The following is a 23074-nucleotide window of genomic DNA, read 5'->3' as shown; positions in this document are numbered from 1 at the left end:
GATGCAAGAGCAAAGTAGTCTATTACAACTTATTGTAACTAGACACTAACTCTCTCCACCCCTCGGCTTGCAATACCTCTATTACACGACTTTGAGCCTAAGAATATCTCTATTTCCCACTACCCTAACTAACTCTAGTTGACATAAACTTTGAATACTTGGTCAAAGCTAACTCTAGCAATGACTCGGAAATTAAGCAATAAAACTATTACCCACCACACAACTATCCCTTAGTTAATATAGACTTCAACTCACTGGTTCAAGGTCAACATTTAACCAAGAACCAACAAACTTATGATAAACAAACTGATCAATGTTCCTTTATAGTGTAGGAACTGATCTTACAATATTTAGCACACAAGACTCAACATTACAATAAAGCAACAACCTAAAAAACTATTCTTCAATAGTAGCTCGATCAGGTCCCTTGCTGCCTTGAGGAAGTTATTCTTTCTTTTGAGCACACACACCTTTTTTTTTGCCTTGTAAATATGATGTGTAAAACTAACTTGTTTCATGTCCTAAAGATAGTATTTAACATATGGACGAAACAACCTAGTATCCTCTGATTGATTGGCTGGGCTTCTGCTGTCCTTCAGCTGTTGCCCACCAACCACAATATGTGGTGATAATTTTTACAGCTGGTTCCCATTGATCTGTGATACACATCGTTCATGTGAACAGGTCCGTCTATGGTTTATTGATTCATAAAATGAGAATATGCACCTCTGCTGTAGTGTCCACCAACCTCTGCAGCTTTTGCAGCTTCACAACTGTACTTTACTTTTTTGCCCTTGACAGGCGTTAATCATGTGACCAGGTCTCTTTACCATATCCATAGTTTGTTAAATAATCAAAACACATATATAACATTTCCCCTCTTTTTGATGACGACAAACCATACGGACCTGTGTTGATGTTAGTTTGTTAAATCATCAAAACACATATATATCATTTTACCCCTTTTTGATGATGACAAACCATACGGACCTGTGTTCATGTTTCTACTAACCAGGTCCCTCATACATTTCCCCTGTCGGACAGTTCCTCTTGTCACATAGCTTCGAGAGACACTATGAACACAACTGGACCAGATCCGCTAATCAAGTCCCATGGTTTGTTGATGCATCAAAACCCAAATTATAATATTTTAGCCTTTTTCGATGATGACAAACCATGCGTGCCTGTGTTCTTGCTTTCAATGAACTTTCTTTTATCAATGCGACCAGGTCCCAATGTATTCTCCCTGTCGCATAGCCTTCCTAACCAGCATGAACATAACAGCCTATGTGCCTATGTTTTTGATTTCTAGTGAACTTCCCCCTATCAATGTGATCAGGTCTCCCATGCACGTTCAATGAACCTTCCCTTTTATCAATGCGACTAGGTTCCATGCATTCACATCTTGTCTCTCATGTCCCCCCTTATGTCATTCGTTGTACGATAGCTTGTTAAATTATCAAAATCCAAACTATAATTTTCCTCTTTTTGATGATGACAAACTATTCTCCTGTCTCTCATGTCCCTCCTTGTAGCATTCCTTCAAAATTATCTTCCCCCTATCATATGGACCAGGTCCCTTGAACTGAACTGAACTGGCTACCTGTCATTAATACTTCTTCCCCCTTCTGGCATCATAAAAAAGTCAGAACATTAAATCAAGTAGAATAATATGCACTTTTGATCAATTCATGGCCACTGGGACAACATTAACATAAATGAACTAGCCAAGAACAAGAAAGGAAGAATAGTCAACATAGAGGCAAAGTTTCATTCATAGTTCATCAGAACAACGTCAAAAACATTTCATTAACAAAAATGCATAAGGAAACTGATCAGTTATATCCATGGAGACAACAAAGAAATACATTCGAATAAGAAAAAAATAGGACTAGGAAGAGGTAAGATGAGGGACAAGAGAATGGAGAACCATCATTATGCGCTCATTTTCAGCCGCATAAGCATATAACAATTGTTTGGTCAGGTCCTCCACTTCACAATGAGACTCTTATTTTCAGAAGTTAAAGCATGAACTTATGCCTTCAAATCAGTATTTTCTTTCTAAAAAGTCTCATCACAACCTGGTCCTTGAGTCAGACTTTGCTGCAAGGTTACTTCATTCTAGCAATTTCATTATTACACTTTGCCACTGCAATGGTTATCTTCTCCAGATCTGCATTCAGTTTCTCTTGTTGTTCCAAAATGTCTTGACACCTGAGACTTTGCTTTGTTGCCCATTCTTCTCTCAACTCTCTCACATTCAATGAAAATGGTTAATAAGAAGAATTACTTTACTATCCCTATAATTTCTTCACCAAATTCATCTTGCAGTGAAAAAAGAACTTGTTTAATAAATAATCATAGTCAAAATGATATTTGCCATCCTTTGCAATCATCACTTTGTGCATAGGATTCTTATTCATTTGAGTCAACCTCTGAACTACCAACTCTTTTTCAGCTGCTAGGATACTTGATCTATTCCCCTCTCCTTTTTTTTATAGGTCACCCTCAGCCGCTAGGATACTTGATCCGGGATGGTCAACCGGTCATGCCAACTGATATTTATTTCAGTAAACTTCTAATTTTCTTTTGCATATGATTTCATCATCATGTCAAAATTTATGTACCACAGACAACATAAAAAAAATGGCCAGTATTTCATGTAATTATTTATAACCCACTTGATTGTAGTAAATTAATATGAATATCTTAAAACTTCTCATATTTTATAATCTCATTTTTTTTCTTTTTGACACTTTCTTTGAAACTAAAAAAAAGTTTCTTTCGAGACTTACTACAATTTCATAATCATGAAGAATTTTATTTCTTTGGGTAGTAGCACATTATTTCACTAAAGCTATTAACTTTGGATATTACCACATATTTCATATCATTGTCCATATGGTGGATATCTCCTTCAATAAGAAATTTATATCATCATTGTCATGGTCAAAATCATTATAAGTAAAATTTGTTCCTTGATTTATTTTTGCCATGAATATCTTCCTTTTATGTATATAATACCTGACAAAATATTTTTGACATACATATGTACATATTCAATGACAATTTTGTGCAAGTAATAATTTTCATTTTTTTTCATGGCCACAATCTTATAGGCAAAAATTATTTCTTTCTTTTGCCCTTTTGATAGGTCATAATAAAACATATCACAATATTTGTGACGTACCAAACGAACTTGACTATTGATCATTTATATCATAATAAAATTTCTTTATTTCTCTCAAACCTCTCATAGAGGTGAGTTGTGACATTCATTCAATGAGCATGTCATTATTCATAATTTTCATTATCTCTTGCCACATTCACTTTCAATAATAGTCGAGCATTCATGAGGCTTACCACAAGTCACATTCTCTTCAAGAAATGAACTATAATCATATGTATGTGCTTCGTAATTCTTCATTAGAAATTCATTGTCATGTTTTGAAATTTATCATATTTATATGACACACCTCAACATCACCTTTTAAAAGGTCAAGTGTATCACCACTTTATATTTTTTTATTGATGAAGAATTTATAAAATCAAATTAGATAGCATAGCAACCGCGTGCCCAATACCTTTCATACCAAATTTGATGACAAAAAATACTTTCACTCTTTGAAGTATCATTTTGAGAACCCATAATGTTCTTTCTTTTATAACTATCACAACGATGACAATTATTATTTTGTCCCTTCAAGCCCATATTAATATGTTCAATCACAAAATTATCTTGTCACTTTTCAGACTTTTAATTTATTGCTATCACATTCTCTTCAAAGAATAGAGCATATTCAATGAAACAGACTTCACAATTTTTATCAAGAGCATATCAATTTGCTCAGTCATCATTATATCATCAATATATTACATTGGAACTTTAATCCAATGTTTTATCCTTGAATCTATCATCATAACTTCAATCAATGGCATAATAGGCCAAGATGCGGTGAAATTCAATCACAAATCTTTAAACTATTATCACTTTATAATTATATGCATAATTGAATTATATTTCAATAAAACATAATAAATATAATAAATAAATTTAAAATATAATAAATAATATTATATTAGGCCTTTCAATAATCAATATAAATAAGTTATGATCTAACCAAAAGATTGTACCCACAATCGAAAGACTGTACCTTTTTTTTTTTTAAGACAAAGTTCATTAATATGTATAAGAATGCAATCACACTTACTTTTGCAGTGGTTAAAGAGCAACAAGAGTTATCATGATGAATATGACAAATCATGAAAAATTGATGGTCTTTTAAGTAGTCAATAATCCCACCAATAATTTTAATATGAATTTTATTTTGTGAATATCAGAATTATATTCTGTCACAGTTTTAAAATCTTAAAATCGAAGGTGTATTCACTCATATCGAGTTTTCGGTAACATCGTAAGTTTTAGGTGGTTATACCAATCCTTCAAATTAGTCCATAATTAAAGAAGGTCTTTCACAGTTAAATATTCAGTTTTTAATCCTTCGTGAATATGATGACGGAGAAAAATCATGACCTTTACTTTATCTTGGGTTGATGCTTTATTTCCTTGTTTAATAGTATCACCAAGACCTTTAGCGTCAAGGTGAATTTCAGCATCAAGAATCCATACCAAATAATTTTTTCGGTAATGTCAAGTGCCACAAACTCAAGTTTTGATAAATTTAACATGATGAAAACTGACGTAGAAATTAATTTAGAAATAACAAATTACATACCTGAGGTAGAAGTTAACTTATCCGGAGAAAATTAGAGTTTCGTGCTTATAACGTGTTATGAAATAATAATAATAATATATAGATAACAAAGAAAAGAAAGTATAATAAAGGAAGAGAAAGAGAGAGAAATAATATGATAGAGAGAAAAAATTAGAGTAGAAAATAGGGAAAACGGTCAAATATGCCTCTGAACTTGTCGAAAATGTCTAGATATACCCTCCGTTTGAAGTTTAGCTCACTCATATCCTCGCCGTCTACATTTGAGCGCATATATACCCCTTTTAGCTTTGTTGGAATTTTTTTTTATTTTTATATTACACGTGGAATTGCCAAATCATTATTTAATTGACAGATAACATTTATATTAACCAACAAAATTCAGCCAATATCCGACCCAAAAACCGACCCATGCCCTTATCCTACCCGGAAAAACCTTTTAAACCCATTTTCATTTATATACCAAATGAAAAGTTTGTTTTGAATTACGAATGATTTTCTTGCAAAAATAGGGCACGCTGAGATACAACCATTGAAGAAGATGAGGAGAATTTCTCTATGCAATGGCAATGGCAATGGTATTCCCTTTATCTCTTTCTTTGCTGCTTCGCCAATTACAGTAACAACTTATTCTTCTTCATGCCATTACAGTAATCAATCCATTTCAGTAAAGGGTAGCAATTTAGATGATGCTGTTACTTTCTTCCATCAAATGGTTAGAATGAAGCCTCTTCCTTCTGTTGTCGAATTTTCTAAATTATTTAAGAATATGCTAAGTATGAAGCATTACTCTGCTGTCCTTTCTCTTTTTCGAGAAATGCAGAAATTGGGTATCCCAATTGATGTGTTCATCTTGACAATCGTGATTAATAGTTATTGTCTGATGCATCGTTCTGATTGTGCATTCTCGGTGTTACCCATTTACTTGAAGAATGGCATTCCATTTGATATTGTCACCTTTACAACTCTAATAAGGGGAATCTTTGCTGAAAATAAAGTCAAAGATGCAGTTGAATTGTTCAAAAAATTGGTGAGAGAGAAGATTTGTGAGCCCAACGAAGTCATGTATGCAACCGTCATGAATGGGCTTAGCAAAAGGGGCCACACTCAAAAAACTTTAAGTTTGCTCCGGTTAATGGAACAAGGGAGCACTAAGCCCGACATATATATCTACTGCATTGTCATAGATTCCCTTTGCAAAGATAGAAACTTAGATGCTGCTATCAACCTTTTGAATGAGATGAAGAAGAGAGGCATTCCTCCAGACATAGTCACATATAATTCAATAATTGATGGTTTGTGTAGGATTGGTCAGTGGGAAAAAGTTAAGATTTTGTTCTCTGATATGGTGAACCTTAATATTTATCCAAATGTGCGCACCTTCACCATACTAATAGATGGACTATGCAAAGAAGGGAAAGCTGAAGATGCCAAAGAAGTAATGAAACAAATGGTCGAAAAGGGTGTAGAGCCTGATATAATCACCTACAATGCGATAATGGATGGATATTGTTTGCGTGGTCAAGTGGATAGTGCGAGGAGAATTTTTGATATCATGATTGATAAGGGCTTTGAGCCTAGCATTATTAGCTATAACATACTAATAAATGGATACTGTAAGAAAAAAAATTTGGCCAAGGCCATGCAATTATTTCATGAAATTTCTCAAAAGGGATCAAAGCCTAATATCATTACCTACAATACTATCCTGCAAGGTCTTTTTGAAGTTGGAAGAAAAGGCTATGCAAAAACATTCTTCGGTGAGATGTTATCGGCAGGGTCCATACCTGATTTATCCACTCATCGCACTTTGCTCAATGGTTATTTTAAGTATGGACTTGTTGAAGAAGCTATGTCTTATTTTAATAAGTTGGAAAGAAAGAAAGCAAATACTGATATTGAACTTTACAATGTTGTCATCAATGGATTGTGCAAAAATGGTAAACTCAACGAAGCTCATGCTATTTTTGAGAAGCTTTCTTTGATTGGATTGCTTCCGAATGCGAGAACATACAATCAGATGATAAATGGATTTTGTCTTGAAGGATTGTTAGATGAAGCTAATGATATGCTAAGAAAAATGGAGGAGAATGGTTATTTGCCAAATGACGTCACTTACAATGTCGTTGTGCGGGGATTTCTCAGGTGTAGCAAAATTACTGAAATGACAACTTTTATGAAGGAAATGACTGGTAGGGGTTTCTCATTCGATGCAACTACAACTGAGTTATTGCTAAACGTTCTAAGGGATAGTCCGTCCGTCCTCGACATGATACTAGAGCTTCACTCAAAAATCATGGAGTGAATATTTCTTTCGCCTGATTTATTCGGCTACACTATCACTGTGATACGATTTCCTTTTAGCACTGCAAAAGAAATGGTTTCTAATGCTGTTGTGGAAGCAGAAAAAATGGCAATGCGAACGTCGCTTGGGCTTTGCAGGCAGTCTTATTGAAAAGGTACACCACTTCTTATATTTTTATTGTTTTTCCACTCTTCTTTATTCTGGAAATCAGATATTACTGCTCTCTTAATATGAGGAATAAGATGAGTTCCCTTATGTATAAACATTTTAAGTCTAGGAATATCATTTTCACTAAAGGTATTCTATTAATAATGGTTTTAATGTATTGGATGGTGGTTGACATGATCCCAGTTATGTAGTTAAGAGTGTGGAGATGGGGCAATTTAGTAGAGGGGATACTGTTGACCCTCACCCTCTCTTTGCTCCAATATGATTGGGGGCTTAATCAGCGGGGGAAAATGGGTGGGTTGGGTCAAATTAATTATTGGGTCAAGACCCAACCCACCCAAAGTTTGCTTGGGTCAAACAATGAGTGTAATAACCCAACTCGTCCTATATAACTCAACCTCTCCCCTCTTTCTAAACATATCACAGTTCTTGCAATTACCGTGATACATTGATTAATATTTGCTGTAGAAAAGCAAAACAACTTGTAAGTTATTTTGCTATATTTATTATCATAATTGACATTTCAGGAAAGTATTCAAATATTAATATGCATAAGTATTGTCTGTAATGCTTGTTTTTGGTAACTTCATTATGTCGAACAAATTTAAAACTGGTCACTTTACTTGGTTAGAGCTTTTTTACTCACCTGCCAAAGCATTATTCTTTGATAGACTTAAGTTTGGATAGGAGTTCTATCCAAATAGCAAATCATAAGTATTTTTCAGATTCTTTTTTTTCTAATATTCATTGCTTGTTTGGGCTGGATTACATTTTGACTTGGTGGGTTACACGATCTTTAACGAGTTGGATTACAACTCATAGAAACTAGAAAAACATCGGACAGGTTGTGTTGATTTTACCACTCCTAGGCGGAACAAAGTGAGTAAGCACAGAGTTAAAGGTGTTTTTGGGGGAGATTAAATTTAGTCTATAAGCTATTTCTGAGCATGGAGTAACGGAACAACATGCTGTCAGAATCATAAAGAAGGCTGCTGGAAACTGGAGATGGTGTAATAACTTTGGTAATAGCAGAAAATAATGTATCATCTGGGGTAGGGATGGCAACAGGGCAGGTTTGGCTTTATGCGGTTGTGGGGCGGTTGAGTTACTTTCAGAGTTGAGCATCTTGAGTAAGTTTGCTTTCAGTCATTTTACATACTATACATTTCATGTACTGATGTTATTCGACCTGCATCGTGTTATGATGCTGGCACAGGTGATAGAGATCATCAATAGGTGCATCGTTGAAGATCCAACTTTCTACCCAGCTTTGATGAGACCTCTTTGCATTCAGAGGAGTTCTTCGCCATGCCTCCCAGTTGGTTGAATATGGTACCGGATCCTACACTGCTGACATACAGGCTGATGTTTCTGAAGTTTCGTTAACGTATCTCAAGCTTTTTCAGGCTGCAATCAACTCAAAAGCTTGAGTGAGGTTTGGGAGGCCGTGCCAGCCTACTATTTATCCAGTCTACTCCAAACTCACCTCTTTGAATTTAAGCTATGCTGCCATTCAAATACCTGGTCTTGGCAAACTCATCAGTGACTGTCACAATTTGGAGCAGTTGTGGGTAGGTTCTAGTTTGTGTTTTACTTTTGTATAGATTTGCTTGTTTTAACATTCGAGACTCGGTACATTAACTGTGCTTGTGATAAAATAGAAATGTTGTTCATGGTTATCATCCTAATACCTCCTGAGCGTGTTGTCTAGTTGTCAAAGCAGAAGTCTCTCAGAGAAGAACAATAATCCTAACTTATTCATTGTTATGCTGATTTTGAAAACTGCTAGGGATAAATAAACAGCATAGATAAGCTTCGGTGTATACTGAAATAACGTAGCTGAATGATTAATGTCGAGTAATTTCTCTGAATAATTTGCTGGTTAGCTATATGGAGAATAACTTACTGTTGCATAGTTGTTATCTGGATTAAAGACTTCTCAGTTATTTGATTTTTGATCCTACACTTTGACAATGAGTCTCTGTTGTCCAATGCTTCAAAGTTGGAGACAATGCGATCCCTTTGGGTGTCTAATCGTGCAGTAAGTTTTGAAGTTGCCAGGGCTTAATGTTGATGTTATAGACGGGAGGGGTCATCTGCATACGAGGCTAGAAAGTTGCCATGTGTATCCTATTTTGTATCATTATGTATCAGTGTCAACTTTCTCTAGTGACTTGTTCATTGGTGTTGTCATGTACTCCTGGGCATGTATGGTTAATCTTTGGTTGTAATTCTCTTTGAAGATTAATGTGAATCAAGACATTCATTTAACCTTGCAACATGATGCAAATGGAATCCCATTTAGTGTTTTACTTTTATTATTAGTGTGAATGCAAAGAAAAATAAATAGAGAATTACATAACTGTACTATTGTTTAGGTCAAGCAAATAAAATAATATTTGTTATAACTAATTTTTTTTTATACCAACCACGCATGCACGAATACTAATATTATGAGATAAATAAAATAATATTTGTTATAACTAATTTTTTTTTATACCAATCACGCATCGGTATTAATACTACTTACAAGAAAAACAAAAACATGAATGGTATTTGCTCACTTTATCTGCCAAATACCCCCACCTTGTGTTGTTCATGGTCATTGTCACAGCCTGTTGGATCTTGTAGAAGTTGCACCTTTCTTGGCAACTAGCCAGACAAAAAGGGCTCTTGGATTACCGACTGAACAACACTATCGTCACTAAACTACACTCCGACGTCGTTCACAGAATCTGTAGGGAAAAAACTCTTAACCAAATCTTATCTGAATATATAAACTCTACTGGGAAAAATAGGTGGGAAGAATATAAGATTACCGTGAGTACATTCCCACTCTAAAGCAAATCATCTTTGAATATCTCAATTATCAGACAAGACTCGGCAGAGTTCCATCGAGTCAACACAGCGATGCAACTCTCCGATGCCAGATTTTTTCGAGGACAGCGGCGACTCACTCCGGCAGCTTTCCTCCATTTCTGTTGGCTTACTCATGTAGCAAATGACATTACTAATCCTTTTCGGAGTTCCTCCGAGAGAATATATGTTACACTATTAATTATTCTAATGAGACATTAATTAAGTATTTGGTATTTATAAAGTGAGACACAGTCATAGTGATCTTGTATATAAAGTGAGACAGTCCCGTACAAATGTCTATTGTTCTTCAATGTTCCTTTCTAAGTACAAACGACCTTTGAAAGTAGAATGATTATTCTTCTTCAAAACAATAGCTTCTTTTTACATTACTGGAAAAACGGCCTTCCAAAGTTGAATTTCTCATATTTTTTTTTGCTTATATTCCTCTAGGCCAAGAGCGTTTAGATACTACTCCAAATATATGTCAGTCCTTTTCAAAGTTACCGATTTTGTTTGCATCGTCATCTTCTAATTTAAGTTATAAGCCTTGCAAAAGTAAAAAAGTAATGCACTTACCAAGTTTATATTTAGGTTTTCTTGCAATGACAGAAGGAAAAAGATCCACACATATAACTATACCACCACAAGAAACTGCCATAAGTTGGAATTGTTTCAGCCCCTCAAAGTTGTGGTGGACTCGCCATTTAGTTCAGAGCCATTGGCACGGAACTCTTAGTATTGTGGCTTGTGGCCAAATGGGGTACTGGTAAAGATGTTGTGCTCAAAAGGCTTAGAGAAGTAAGGAGAGAACACATTTTATTGTTGTTTCGACAAGCCAGCAAAAAAGGCCAGGTAAAGATCGATTATGAAAAGATTACTTTTTGTGAGTTGAGAAGAGTTTTTATCAATGATGGAGAGACATAAGTTGTTGGAGTATGCGTTGGTAACTGTATGGAGATTGTATATTGATACCTCAAAACAACAAACTAGGGATCATATGTCAAAAGGAGTGGATATACAGAAGGCAACAATGCTTTGGATGATTCTAAAAAATATGCAATATTTATGTTCTTGGTGGCAGTCTGGCAGAGAGTGAAGATGGGCTGATAAATAGGTTAATTGATAGAAGACCGAGACTTGATATAGATTTTTCTTGTGAGAATTCTCCTGTTGAGGGAGGACATGAAGCATATGAAGGAGTTTGATTATGTGAACATGGAGTTTGGTTGCCTCAAGTCTAACAATAGTATTATGATAATGTTTAAAGGCTCAAAAACAGTATTTTCATTACTTCAAGAATTACTAAGTTGATATTTTATGAATGAATTTCTCTTTTTCAAAGCGAATGGGTTAGCCTACAAGGTGAAGTATATGTATAATTTAAATATAACACTGGGAAAAACTATTTGGTTGGCCATTCTAGTGGAAAATAGTGTGAACTTACTATGGATTTCATCTACTAAGATAACATTTGTTTATTTATCCTCTTATTTGAATACCTGTTGAATCTACTATGAATTTCCTTGCCTTTTTAGAGAGAATAAATCTAATTTTAGAAAGGAAACTATGAGGGGTATGAATTCTTTGGAACTAATTTTCCTTATGATAATAAAATCAATTTGGGCCAGATAGATCAAGGCATGTAATAGACTAGAAGGAAAATCAACTGACAATTCTCTTATGTCTTCATACAGAGACATTGCTAGGATAAATTGAGACTTGTATAACTTGGTCTACATGTTGTTAACCAGTTTATGTTGCAAGTTAAAATACAGAATAAGTTTTTCAATATCTCTCTCTTCTCATAATGGTTAATCAAAGACACAAAGAATGTGGACACAGTTCGACAACATTTTGTAAATTAGAGATGTCTCAACCGATACAGCGTGAAGAACTGTAATATTCTCTCTGACGTATATCCTGAGACATCATTTAATCGAAATGATCATACATTATTACATCAGACTAAAAGAGATGTGCTTTTATATTTCGGAAAATGGCCTAAAATGCTCTTGAACTATTGGAAATGGTATTAAAATGTCCTTCATTCATCTATTGAGCATAAAATGCCCTTAGCATCCACCTTTAGGTCAAAAAATAACTTTTTCTTTAACAAAAAAAATATTTTAGACCCAATAAATGGATGAGGGACATTTTTGTACCATTTTTAATAGTTCGAGGGGCTTTTAGACCTTTTTTCGTAATTAAAATTATGTTAAATAAATTTTAAATAATTAAATTGTAACTAATAGATGTCCGCCATGTGTTTAAAAAATTTATTCAAATTATTTAATTAAAATTGTGTTAAATAAATTTTGATTTATAATTAATTTTAAATAATTAAATTGTAACCAATAGATGACCGCCACGTGTTTAAAAAATTATTTAATTAAAATTCTATTAAATAAATTTTGATTTATAATCAATTTTAAATAATTAACTTGTAACCAATAGATTAATTAGTTTTAAATAATTAAATTATAACCAATAGATGACTCCACATGTTTAAAAAAATTATTCAAATTATTTAATTAAAATTCTGTTAAATAAATTTTGATTTATAATTAATTTTAAATAATTAAATTGTTATCCAATAGATGGCCGCCACGTGTTTAAAAAAATTATTCAAATTATTTAATTAAAATTTTGTTAAATAAATTTTGATTTATAATTAATTTTAAATAATTAAATTGTAAACAATATATGACCGTCACGTGTTTAAAAAAATTATTCAAATTATTTAATAAAAATTCTATTAAAAAGGCCTAAAATTCCCTCAAACTATTGAAAATGGTACAAAAATGCTATTTATCCATCTATTAGGCTTAAAATGCTCTTTTTCGTTAAAGAAAAAATCATTTTTGAACCTAAAGGTGGATATAAAAGGTATTTTAGGCCCAATAAATGGATGTGAGACATTTTTGTATCATTTTCAATAGTTCAAAGGCATTTTAGGCTCTTTTTCGTTTATATTTTTAGTAACTTTAATAACTACACAATAAATTTAATAAAGAATTTAACTTTATTAAATTCTTTTTATTTTGAAATAAAATAAAAAAGTATATATATATATAAATAAAATACATAAACATATTTTTATTTGGCTATACATTTCAATTTGTATAAATATTTAAGTATTTAAATTCGTATTATGTATAATGCATGAAAAGTTTGTTTTGAATTTGAGAATTACCTGATAGTAAAGTTTCTGCAAAATTAGGGCACTCTGAGATACAGCCATTGAAGAAGATGAGGAGAATTTCTCTGCACAATCGCTATGGCAATGGCAATGGTATTCCCTTTATCTCTTTCTTTGCCGCTTCGCCAATTACAGTAACAACATATTCTTCTTCATGCCATTACACTAATCAATCCATTTCAGTGAAGGGTAACAATTTAGATGATGCTGTTACTCTCTTCCATCAAACGGTTAGAATGAAACCTCTTCCCTCACTTGTCGATTTCTCTAAATTGTTTAACAATATGATAAGTATGAAGCATTACACTGCTGTCCTTTCTCTTTTTCGAGAAATGCAGAAATTGGGTATCCCAATTGATGTGTTCATTTTGAATATCGTGATTAATAGTTATTGTCTGATGCATCGTTCTGATTGTGCATTTTCGGTGTTACCCATTTACTTGAAGAGTGGCATTCCATTTGCTGCTGTTACCTTTAACACCCTAATAAGAGGAATCTTTGCTGAAAATAAGGTTAAAGATGCAGTTGAATTGTTCAAAAATTAGTGAGAAACAAGGTTTGTGAGCCTGACGTAGTCATGTATGCAACTATCATGAATGGGCTTAGAAAAAGGGGCCATACTGACAAGACTTTAAGTTTGCTCCGTTTAATGAAACAAGGGAGCACTAAGCCCAACATATATATCTACAACATTGCTGTTGATGCCCTTTGCAAAGATAGAAACTTAGATGCTGCTATCACTCTTTTGAACGAGATGAAGCAGAGAGGCATTCCTCCAGACATAGTCACATATAATTCATTAATTGATGGTTTTTGTAGGCTTGGTCAGTGGGAAAAGGTTAAGAATTTGTTCTTTGAGATGGTGAACCTTAATATTTATCCAAATGTGCGCACCTTCACCATACTAATAGATGGACTATGCAAAGAAGGAAAAGTCGAAGATGCCGAGGAAATAATGAAACACATGGTCGAAAAGGGTGTAGAGCCTAATATAATCACCTACAATGCGATTATGGATGGATATTGTTTGTGCGGTTAACTAGATAGAGCAAGAAGAATTTTTGATATCGTGATAAAGAAGGGCATTGAGCCTGACATTATTAGCTTTAACATACTAATAAACGGATATTGTAGGAAAAAGAATTTGGCTAAGGACAGGCAATTGTTTTGTGAAATTTCTAGAAAGGGATCAAAACCTAATATTGTTACCTACAATACTATCTTGCAAGGTCTGTTTGAAGTTGGAAGAATTGGTGTTGCAAAACAATTGTTTGTTGAGATGGTATCTACTGGACCAGTACCTAACTTATGCACTCATCACACTTTGCTTGATGGTTATTTTAAGTATGGATTTGTTGAAGAAGCTATGTCACTCTTTAATAAGTTGGAAACAAAGACAGAAAATATTGATATTGTATCTTACAATATTATCATTAATGGATTGTGTAAAAATGGTGAACTCTATAAAGCTCATGCTATTTTTGAGAAGCTTTATTCAATGGGATTGCTTCCGGATGCGATAACATACAATACAATGATAACTGGATTTTGTCTACAAGGGTTGTTAGATGAAGCTAAAGATATGCTTAGAAAAATGGAGGGGAACAATTGTCTTCCAAACAATGTCACTTACAATGTTATTGTGCAAGGATATCTTATGTGCAGGAAAACAAATGAAGTGGTAACTTTTATGATGGAAATGACTGGAAGGGGCTTATCATTTGATGCAACTACAACAAAGTTACTGGTAAAGGCTATAAGTGAGAATCATTCCGTCCTTGACATGATACCAGAGCTTCACGCGGAAAACAATATTATCATTAATGGATTGTGTAAAAATGGTGAACTCGATAAAGCTCATGCTATTTTTGAGAAGCTTTATTCAATGGGATTGCTTCCGGATGCGATAACATACAATACAATGATAACTAGATTTTGTCTACAAGGGTTGTTAGATGAAGCTAAAGATATGCTTAGAAAAATGGAGGGGAACAATTGTCTTCCAAACAATGTCACTTACAATGTTATTGTGCAAGGATATCTTAGGTGCAGGAAAACAAATGAAATGGTAACTTTTATTAAGGAAATGACTGGAAGGGGCTTCTCATTTAATGCAACTACAACAAAGTTACTTGTAAAGGCTATAAGTGAGAATCCTTCCGTCCTTGACATGATACTAGAGCTTCACGCGGAAAACAAGAAGTGAATATTTTTTTTGGTTGGTTTATTCGGCTATGTTATAAGTTTGATCCAGTTTCAGTTTATCACCTCAAATGAAATGGAATCCAATGCTATTGTGGAAGATGAAAAATGACAATCAAAACGTTGCTTGGTCTTTCATGCTGGCTTATCAAGGAGGTACATTACTTTGATATTTTGATTGTTTGATTGTTTGATTGTTTTTCCACTATTCTTTATCTTGGAAATCAGAGTCTCTTGATATGATAAATAGTGTGAGTTACCCTTATGTGTACGCATTATAAGTTTAGGAATAGCATTTCCAATGCTATTTGTCATCTTCTGTATTGTCATTTTCTATCTATTTGAGGAGTAGTATATATCAGATAGGCATTCCATTAAATGATGTCAATTTTATTTATGTGTGGGTTTGCAGAACAGGTTCATCGCGGTCACCCCTGAAACTGAAGTTCTGAAAACGAAGCAACTGATGATAGGTACTACTTTCTGCTTCATTTCTTTTTTGAATGCCCCTTTTAGCATATTTTCTTTATACACAATAAGATTTGCAATAATGTACTATATGATAGACTTGAGGAGTAACATATGATATACAAACAATTTAAGCCACGCCGAAAAGAAAAGAGAGTATACAAGAACAACAATTTTGAAAGAACAAAATGAAGACAAAAACAAGGGGAAACTGAACAAGAGTACTGCAGTAACAATTGATATCAATACAACTCTCCATCACTTATTCACCACAATAGAGTTGTCTGAGGCTGATGTACTGGCAAAGAGAATTGTATCTCGTATTCCTTACATGCCCTCTGCAAAGAAAATTACACTGGTTGAAGAAATCGGGAAAAAAGAAGAAGAGAACTTACTGCATGTTGTATGACACTCTTTTTCTTTTTTGCATGTTTTAATAGTACAATGCCTTTCCATAATTGAAAATAATTTAATTATAAATTTCTCATTTTACCTTTAATGACATGCTTTTATAGCCACAACTATGACATGACAATGGCAATGGTATTCCCTTTATCTCTTTCTTTGCCGCTTCGCCAATTACAGTAACAACTTATTCTTCTTCATGCCATTACAGTAGTCAATCCATTTCAGTAAAGGGTAACAATTTAGATGATGCTGTTACTCTCTTCCGTCAAATGGTTAGAATGAAACCTCTTCCCTCACTTGTCGATTTCTCTAAATTGTTTAAGAATATATTAAGTATGAAGAATTACTCTGCTATCCTTTCTCTTTTTCGAGAAATGCGGAAATTGGGTATCCCAATTGATGGGTTCATCTTGACTAGTGTGATTAACAGTTATTGTCTGATGCATCGTGCTGATTGTGGATATTCGGTGTTACCCATTTACTTGAAGAATGGAATTCCGTTTAATGCCGTCACCTTTAACACCCTATTAAGAGGAATCTACGCTGAAAATAAGGTCAAAGATGCAGTTGAATTGTTCAAAAAATTGATGAGAGAGAAGATTTGTGAGCCCAACGAAGTCATGTATGCAACCGTCATGAATGAGCTTAGCAAAAGGGGCCACACTCAAAAAACTTTTAAGTTTTCTCCGGTTAATGGAACAAGGGAACACTAAGCCCGACATATATATCTACAGCATTGTCATAGATTCCCTTTGCAAAGACGGAAATTGTGATGTTGCTATCACTCTTTTGAATGAGATGAAGCAGAGAGGCATTCCTCCAAACATAGTGACATATAATTCAATAATTGATGGTCTGTGTAAGCTTGGTCAGTGGAGAAAAGTTAAGATTTTGATCTCCGAGATGGTGAACCTTAATATTTATCCAGATGTGCTCACATTCACCATACTTGCAGATGGACTATGCAAAGAAGGAAAAGTCGAAGATGCCGAGGAAGTAATGGAACACATGGTTGCAAAAGGTGTAGAGCCTAATATCATCACCTACAATGCGATAATTGATGGATATTGTTTGCGTGGTCAAGTGGATAGTGCAAGGAGAATTTTGGATATCATGATTGATAAGGGCTTTGAGCCTGGCATTATTAGCTATAATACACTAATAAATGGATATTGTAAGAAAAAGAAATTGGCCAAGGCCATGCAATTGTTTAGTGAAATTTCTCAAAAGGGATCAAAGGCTGATACTTTTACCTACAATACTATATTGCAAGGTCTGTTTGAAGTTGGAAAAATAGGCGATGCAAAGAAGTTCTTGGTGAGATGTTATCGGCAGAGCCCCTACCTTATGCACTTATTCCACTTTGCTCAATGGTTATTTTAAGTACGGACTCGTTGAAGAAGCTATGTCACTCTTTAATAAGTTAGGAAGAAAGAGAGAATATACTAATAATGCATTTTATAGTGTTGTCATTAATGGATTGTGCAAAACAGGTAAAATTAATGAAGCGCATGCTGTTTTCGAGAAGCTTTCTTTCCTTGGATTGTTCCTGGATGTGAGAACATACACTTTAATGATAAATGGATTTTGTCTTAAAGATTGTTGGATGAAGACAAAGATATTCTAAGAAAAATGGAAGACAACGGTTGTTCTCCAACAATGTCACTTATAATGTCATTGTGCAAAGATTTCTCAGGTGCAACAAAATTAGTGAAATGACATCTTTTATGAAGGAAATGGCTGGAAGGGGCTTCTCATTTGATGCAACTACAATTGGTTTTTTGGTAGACATTGTAAGGGAGAATTCTTATGTCCTTGACATGATACCAGAGCTTCAATCGAAAAATTTAATCAAATACCAGGGCCCTCCTGTGTGTACCTTCAACTATTCAGCAAGTACATGCTACCTCCCACCAACACAAGTACCAGGTATCTTTGACTATCAGATATGTTCAGTTGTCTATGAAATATTGAATCTTGTGGACAATTTAAGATAGGAGTAATACATGTCTATTTCCTTCTAAGTTTAGTTTATCATGTGACGTAATCATGTTCTGTCAAAAATTTAACCTCGTCTTTAGAATGTTTTGAATGTCCGTTGTGATTGTTTGTTTCTTCTTCATTAACGTAATAGAGTGCACCTGATGTTTATGAATGTCATGCTGATACTTTCTTGTTGCGTTCGCTTGCCGTGTCTTGGCCATGTGAAGGGCAGGATTATAAAATAAGTCATGTTTGGGAAAGGAATACACAAACAATTGCCATGTTGAAGTGTTTTGATAAGTCAAAAGGATATTATGACCATAGAGGTAATCCTAAAACTTTATCTTGTTATGATCTTGAATACTTTGCAACATGTTAGAGCAGTTTGTACTGGTTTATTGCAAAATTTGTGCTGGTTGGGCCTGACCAGACCTTCAAATAAAAGTCTATTTTCTGTTTGTATTTATTTATTCGTTGTTGTAACATGTTTTAATCTTTTTTAGAACTTAAGTTTGGGTTTAGAGTTCTAACTGTCTGAGATGAATACATGTTCATGAAATAAGACACATTTTCTGAATATGCTACAACATCTGTAATTACACCTTCTTTGCCTGGTCAAAAAAATTGTTTCTTCCCAAATATAACTTATCAAGGGTGTGGTATAAAAGTGGGTTGAGAATCATAAGGTTTCAGGTTCAAATCCACTAAGTGATAGTTATCGTGAGGAATTAGTTGAGGTGCGCACAAGCTGTCTTGGACACCCACGGTGGCACGATTATCAATTTTATTTTTTTAAAAAAAGACTTACCAACTTGCAGTACACGTTTTGGCTTTGTTGTCTCTGGAATAGACTTGTTTGTATCCCCTAAATACCATACATGCGATATTTTTCAAGGACTTTTTTGCTTCAAATCTTTCTTTCTAATTTTCTGCATAACATGTCACCAGATAATAGCATCAAGCACATTCTAGTCGTTGATTGGACTGGTATGGCGTCCATGCAGATGTTGTCTATGATGTTGCAAGTGAAGATTGGGATGAGCTGAACCGTTTAAAGCCTACATACAAGAAGGTCATTAGATGTTGATGGCAAAAAATATGTTTGGGTCTACTGTTTGGAAGGAGACCTTTCAAAATTTGACTTTACCTCTCTCTGGTAAACTTTTTAATTCTTTGTACCTATTTGCATTGTTAAGGGGAGCCTTGGTTCAAAAGTAAAAATTGTTGTCGTGTGACGAAGAGGTCATAGGTTCAAATTGCGGAACACATCCTTTTTTTCATCTAATTTTGATCAAGCTTCTGCACTGATTGCCCTTATTTCAGGATGGTCTTTAATTTTGCCCTTGCTTTTCATAGTTAAAGAATATATGACCTAGTTTTGCAACTTGTTCGTTAAAAGTTCCGTTGGAATAAAGTATGCATAATTATTCTGAAACTGACTTATGTCTCTATAACACAAGTACTGTAAGAACTAAATTTTGCATGTAAAATAACTTGTAGGTTCTGAACTTATTAAGGCATAATGATTTGAAATGGCACTTATGTTTATAACACATAACTTGTGGCTCGAGATTTTTTTGTCAGACATAACTTATATCTTGTGATATGTTTTTCGTCTAGAACAACTAGACGAAACACCACAAACATTTTCTTCCTTTTCCTTCTACTCAACCTCAACAACCTACCATCAATTTAGTAGAGAAAAGCCCCCCCATCTACCCCCTCCCCCAACTCACAAACTACTTAATCCACAACTCCCCAAGCTAGAGACTCCAATTCATGACTAAACATCTACACCTTCTAATCCCATTTTTCAATAGCCTATGTTCTTCTAGTTAGCTATACGAAGCAACTCACCGATCATGAGTTTAAGAACCTGCCCTTCGCTCAATTCCATTCTTTTCTACACCAAAAATTCTCCATCGCATGACCTCTTCTCCTGGCACCTTCCATCAAGGGTTTATGTTGAGATAGGTGTCAATTGAATCCACAAAGGTGTTTTAAAATTACAAAGAAACCGATTCTATGTCAATTCTAAAGAAAGGAAGAGCCTCTCTCTTGCATCCATTCATTAGGGTGCACTAATGTTGGAATAATAGTTCAAAATATCCTTTTTAGACTCCAACCCCCAATCTCCTTCCTAAGATACACATCAAAGAAGCCTCTGATTCAAGTGGCAAGTCACGTCTTTCACATAAAAATCAAACTGAGAAAGTCATTTTTTAGAAATTAAATCAATACTCTTAAGATAGTTTTCACAACCCAAAATCACTCTATACTTAGACATCCAAGAATCATTATAAGCACAAAGTAAGGGATGGTACTAAGTTTGAGATTTTGTTCTTCAGAATGAACAAAATGGAGAAAAGCTTTTCTATAAAGAAAGCTAAAGACTTTTATGTAAAGCAAGAATTGAATCAATTAAAAGCTCGAGGGTATGGCCAAATGGTAAATGAAGTGAAAAACACTATGTGATTTCTTCCTATCTAAATCTTGGTGGATTAAGTTACACGGTTTTAGGTGGAATTAGTGGAGGTGCATATAAAATTGGGAGACAAGAAGTCACGGATACAGAAGTGCAGAAAGGAGAAAGAAAAGAAAAGACAGATACAGATCCACAGTTCTGAGTAAACAAAATTGATAAGGTTTATTTACGGACAATGTGAATATCTTGCTTCTGTCAATATCTATTTTTGACAAATACAATACTACTTCAACTCTCAGGACTTGTATACAAAGTAACACTTGAGCCATAACAACACATGAGCAATGAGAACTTTTTTAATATACTGTATGCAGTGGCGGACCCAGAATTTTAAATAAGGGGGTTCAAAATCTAAATAAGTGGACACACGAGCTAGTCGAAGAGGGTTCGACATCTATTTTATATACATAAAAAATTATTTTAACCATGTATAAATAGTATAATTTTCCGCCGAAGGGGGTTCGGATGAAACCCCTCGGCACAAGGTAGGTCCGCCCCTGACTGTATGAGACTCTTTATGATGTGACCATCAATATTTGGAGAAATGCCTTTGCGGCAAGCTATCTTACGAGAACAGAACATTCCACTAAAAGAACTGCCAAGATAATAGATTTTCCACGACAAGCCATTGTCTCTGCAACTAGACTCGATTTACACACCCTTCAAAAGTCTAAGGATAAGTTCCCTCTCTATGGAAGAAAGAAGTAGATAAACTATTCACCAATTTCAAGTTACATCATGGCCAACATTCATTAAAAAGTACATATCTAAGTGTATCATATGGATCATGTACAAATCCCCAAAAGTGTATATATATATATATATATATATATATATATATATATGTGTGTGTGTGTGTGTGTGTGAGAGAGAGAGAGAGAGTACCATCTATGCTTCTAAAGAGTCTACTTCAAGTGACCATCCTCAAGACTCGTACATCACCTACGATAGCAAAAGATTATCACTACGCATAAAGCTTAATGGCACACAAATTTTGGGCTTGTAGCCATTAATTTCTCCAATTTCCATGATTAAAAAAACTACAACATATCATATCAAACTTAAACACATGAATGTAGCTCAATCGATATAAGGCGCTCAAGAAATAAATTCTAGAAACGAGCTTATCAAAATCACCATCAAATACTTAATGAAGGTAGATGCTTCAAGAAAATCAAATATCAAACCATAAAGTAGTTCAAGATGCAAATATTCAAAAATTTCAAGTGTCAAGAAGCTTCACAAAGCTAATCCAAAATTCCACCAATTAGTTAGTTTTGCCCAACACTACGTCAAACAGCAGCATCAAACATAATCGAATTAGAAGAAGAACCGGAGTCTTCATCAAGTACGGTCATCACCCAAAAATCAAGAAAATAAAGATTAATGTTCCTTTTTTGGTAACTAATTACTTGTATTAATCACCAAGTAATGAATGATAAACATCACAACTAAGCTTCACTGATACATCAAAAAACACTACCTACTATCCAGTGTAGTCAAAGGCGCACTTAAGCCCTGAAGCGAGGCTCAAAACTTGTTGAACGCTTCGCCTTGCTTTATGTGCGCTTTAGTGTCGTCAGTAAGGTTCTAAGGCAAACTTTTCCTTGCCAATGAGCCTCTTCTAAAGAAGTGACACTAAATAATTGATATTTCACTTTATCATAGTTTTTTTTTTCAATTTCTTTGGTCATATATTCGTCATTCATGTTTATAATTATTAGTCTTGGACTAAACATATATATGTGTATTTTTTGTCCCTTTGCACCTTTTTTCATTAAAGCTCGCGCTTTATTTACGCTTTGCACTTAAAGCCCCAACAGACCTTGAAACTTTTTTGCGCTTTTCTCCTTTGATAACACTACTACTATCTATGGAATGTAAACAACATTATCAAAAGGATAGCCTGTAGAACACAATGCTTAGCTTCATTGATGATCTAACATTGCAAATGCAAGCTATTTCCCAAGCTAGACTGTCTGTAGTTCTCTCTTTCTGCACAAAAGACTTTGAAATTCCTTCCGCACCAAATGGCAGGTATGTCAAAATAACTGATAGTCACTACCAGAAGAAGGACAAAGTCCAAAAGAATGCAATAGTGCTCAAGCAATCCGTATATGTGGGTGAGTTAAATTATCTTACAAAAACTACTTCCCGTTACACCAATGTGACTTTAACGTATTCATAACCCAACTACAAAATAGTACACCCAATGATAGCTAATTTATCCAAGTATCCAAGAGTCAAGACATACTTTCTAGCAA

At 34.3% G+C, this 23074-nt stretch overlaps 1 protein-coding gene and 2 pseudogenes across 3 annotated transcripts; all 3 read left to right on the top strand.

The window, feature by feature from the left end:
- Positions 1–5226: 5226 nt before the first annotated feature.
- Positions 5227–9500, top strand: LOC129901021 (putative pentatricopeptide repeat-containing protein At1g12700, mitochondrial). 3 transcript variants are annotated; one of them, XM_055976127.1, is made up of 3 exons: positions 5227–7192; positions 8423–8777; positions 9268–9500. In XM_055976127.1, the coding sequence occupies exon 1, from the start codon at positions 5275–5277 to the stop codon at positions 7036–7038; it is 1764 nt and encodes a 587-aa protein (XP_055832102.1). In that variant the 5' UTR covers positions 5227–5274; the 3' UTR covers positions 7039–7192; positions 8423–8777; positions 9268–9500. The 3 variants fall into 3 exon arrangements, with proteins under 3 accessions (XP_055832102.1, XP_055832103.1, XP_055832101.1); XM_055976128.1 differs by lacking the exon at positions 9268–9500 and having other exon boundaries at positions 8423–8538; positions 8613–9029; XM_055976126.1 differs by lacking the exon at positions 9268–9500 and having other exon boundaries at positions 8423–9029.
- Positions 9501–10631: 1131 nt separating this feature from the next.
- LOC129898900 (guanylate kinase 2, chloroplastic/mitochondrial-like) lies at positions 10632–13809 on the top strand (annotated as a pseudogene).
- Positions 13513–19642, top strand: LOC129898899 (pentatricopeptide repeat-containing protein At1g12775, mitochondrial-like; annotated as a pseudogene).
- The last annotated feature ends 3432 nt before the right edge of the window (positions 19643–23074 follow it).

The sequence above is a fragment of the Solanum dulcamara genome, chromosome 8 (assembly GCF_947179165.1).
Source record: "Solanum dulcamara chromosome 8, daSolDulc1.2, whole genome shotgun sequence".
NCBI lineage: Eukaryota > Viridiplantae > Streptophyta > Magnoliopsida > Solanales > Solanaceae > Solanum > Solanum dulcamara.
This window is presented reverse-complemented; position numbering and strand designations above follow the sequence as displayed.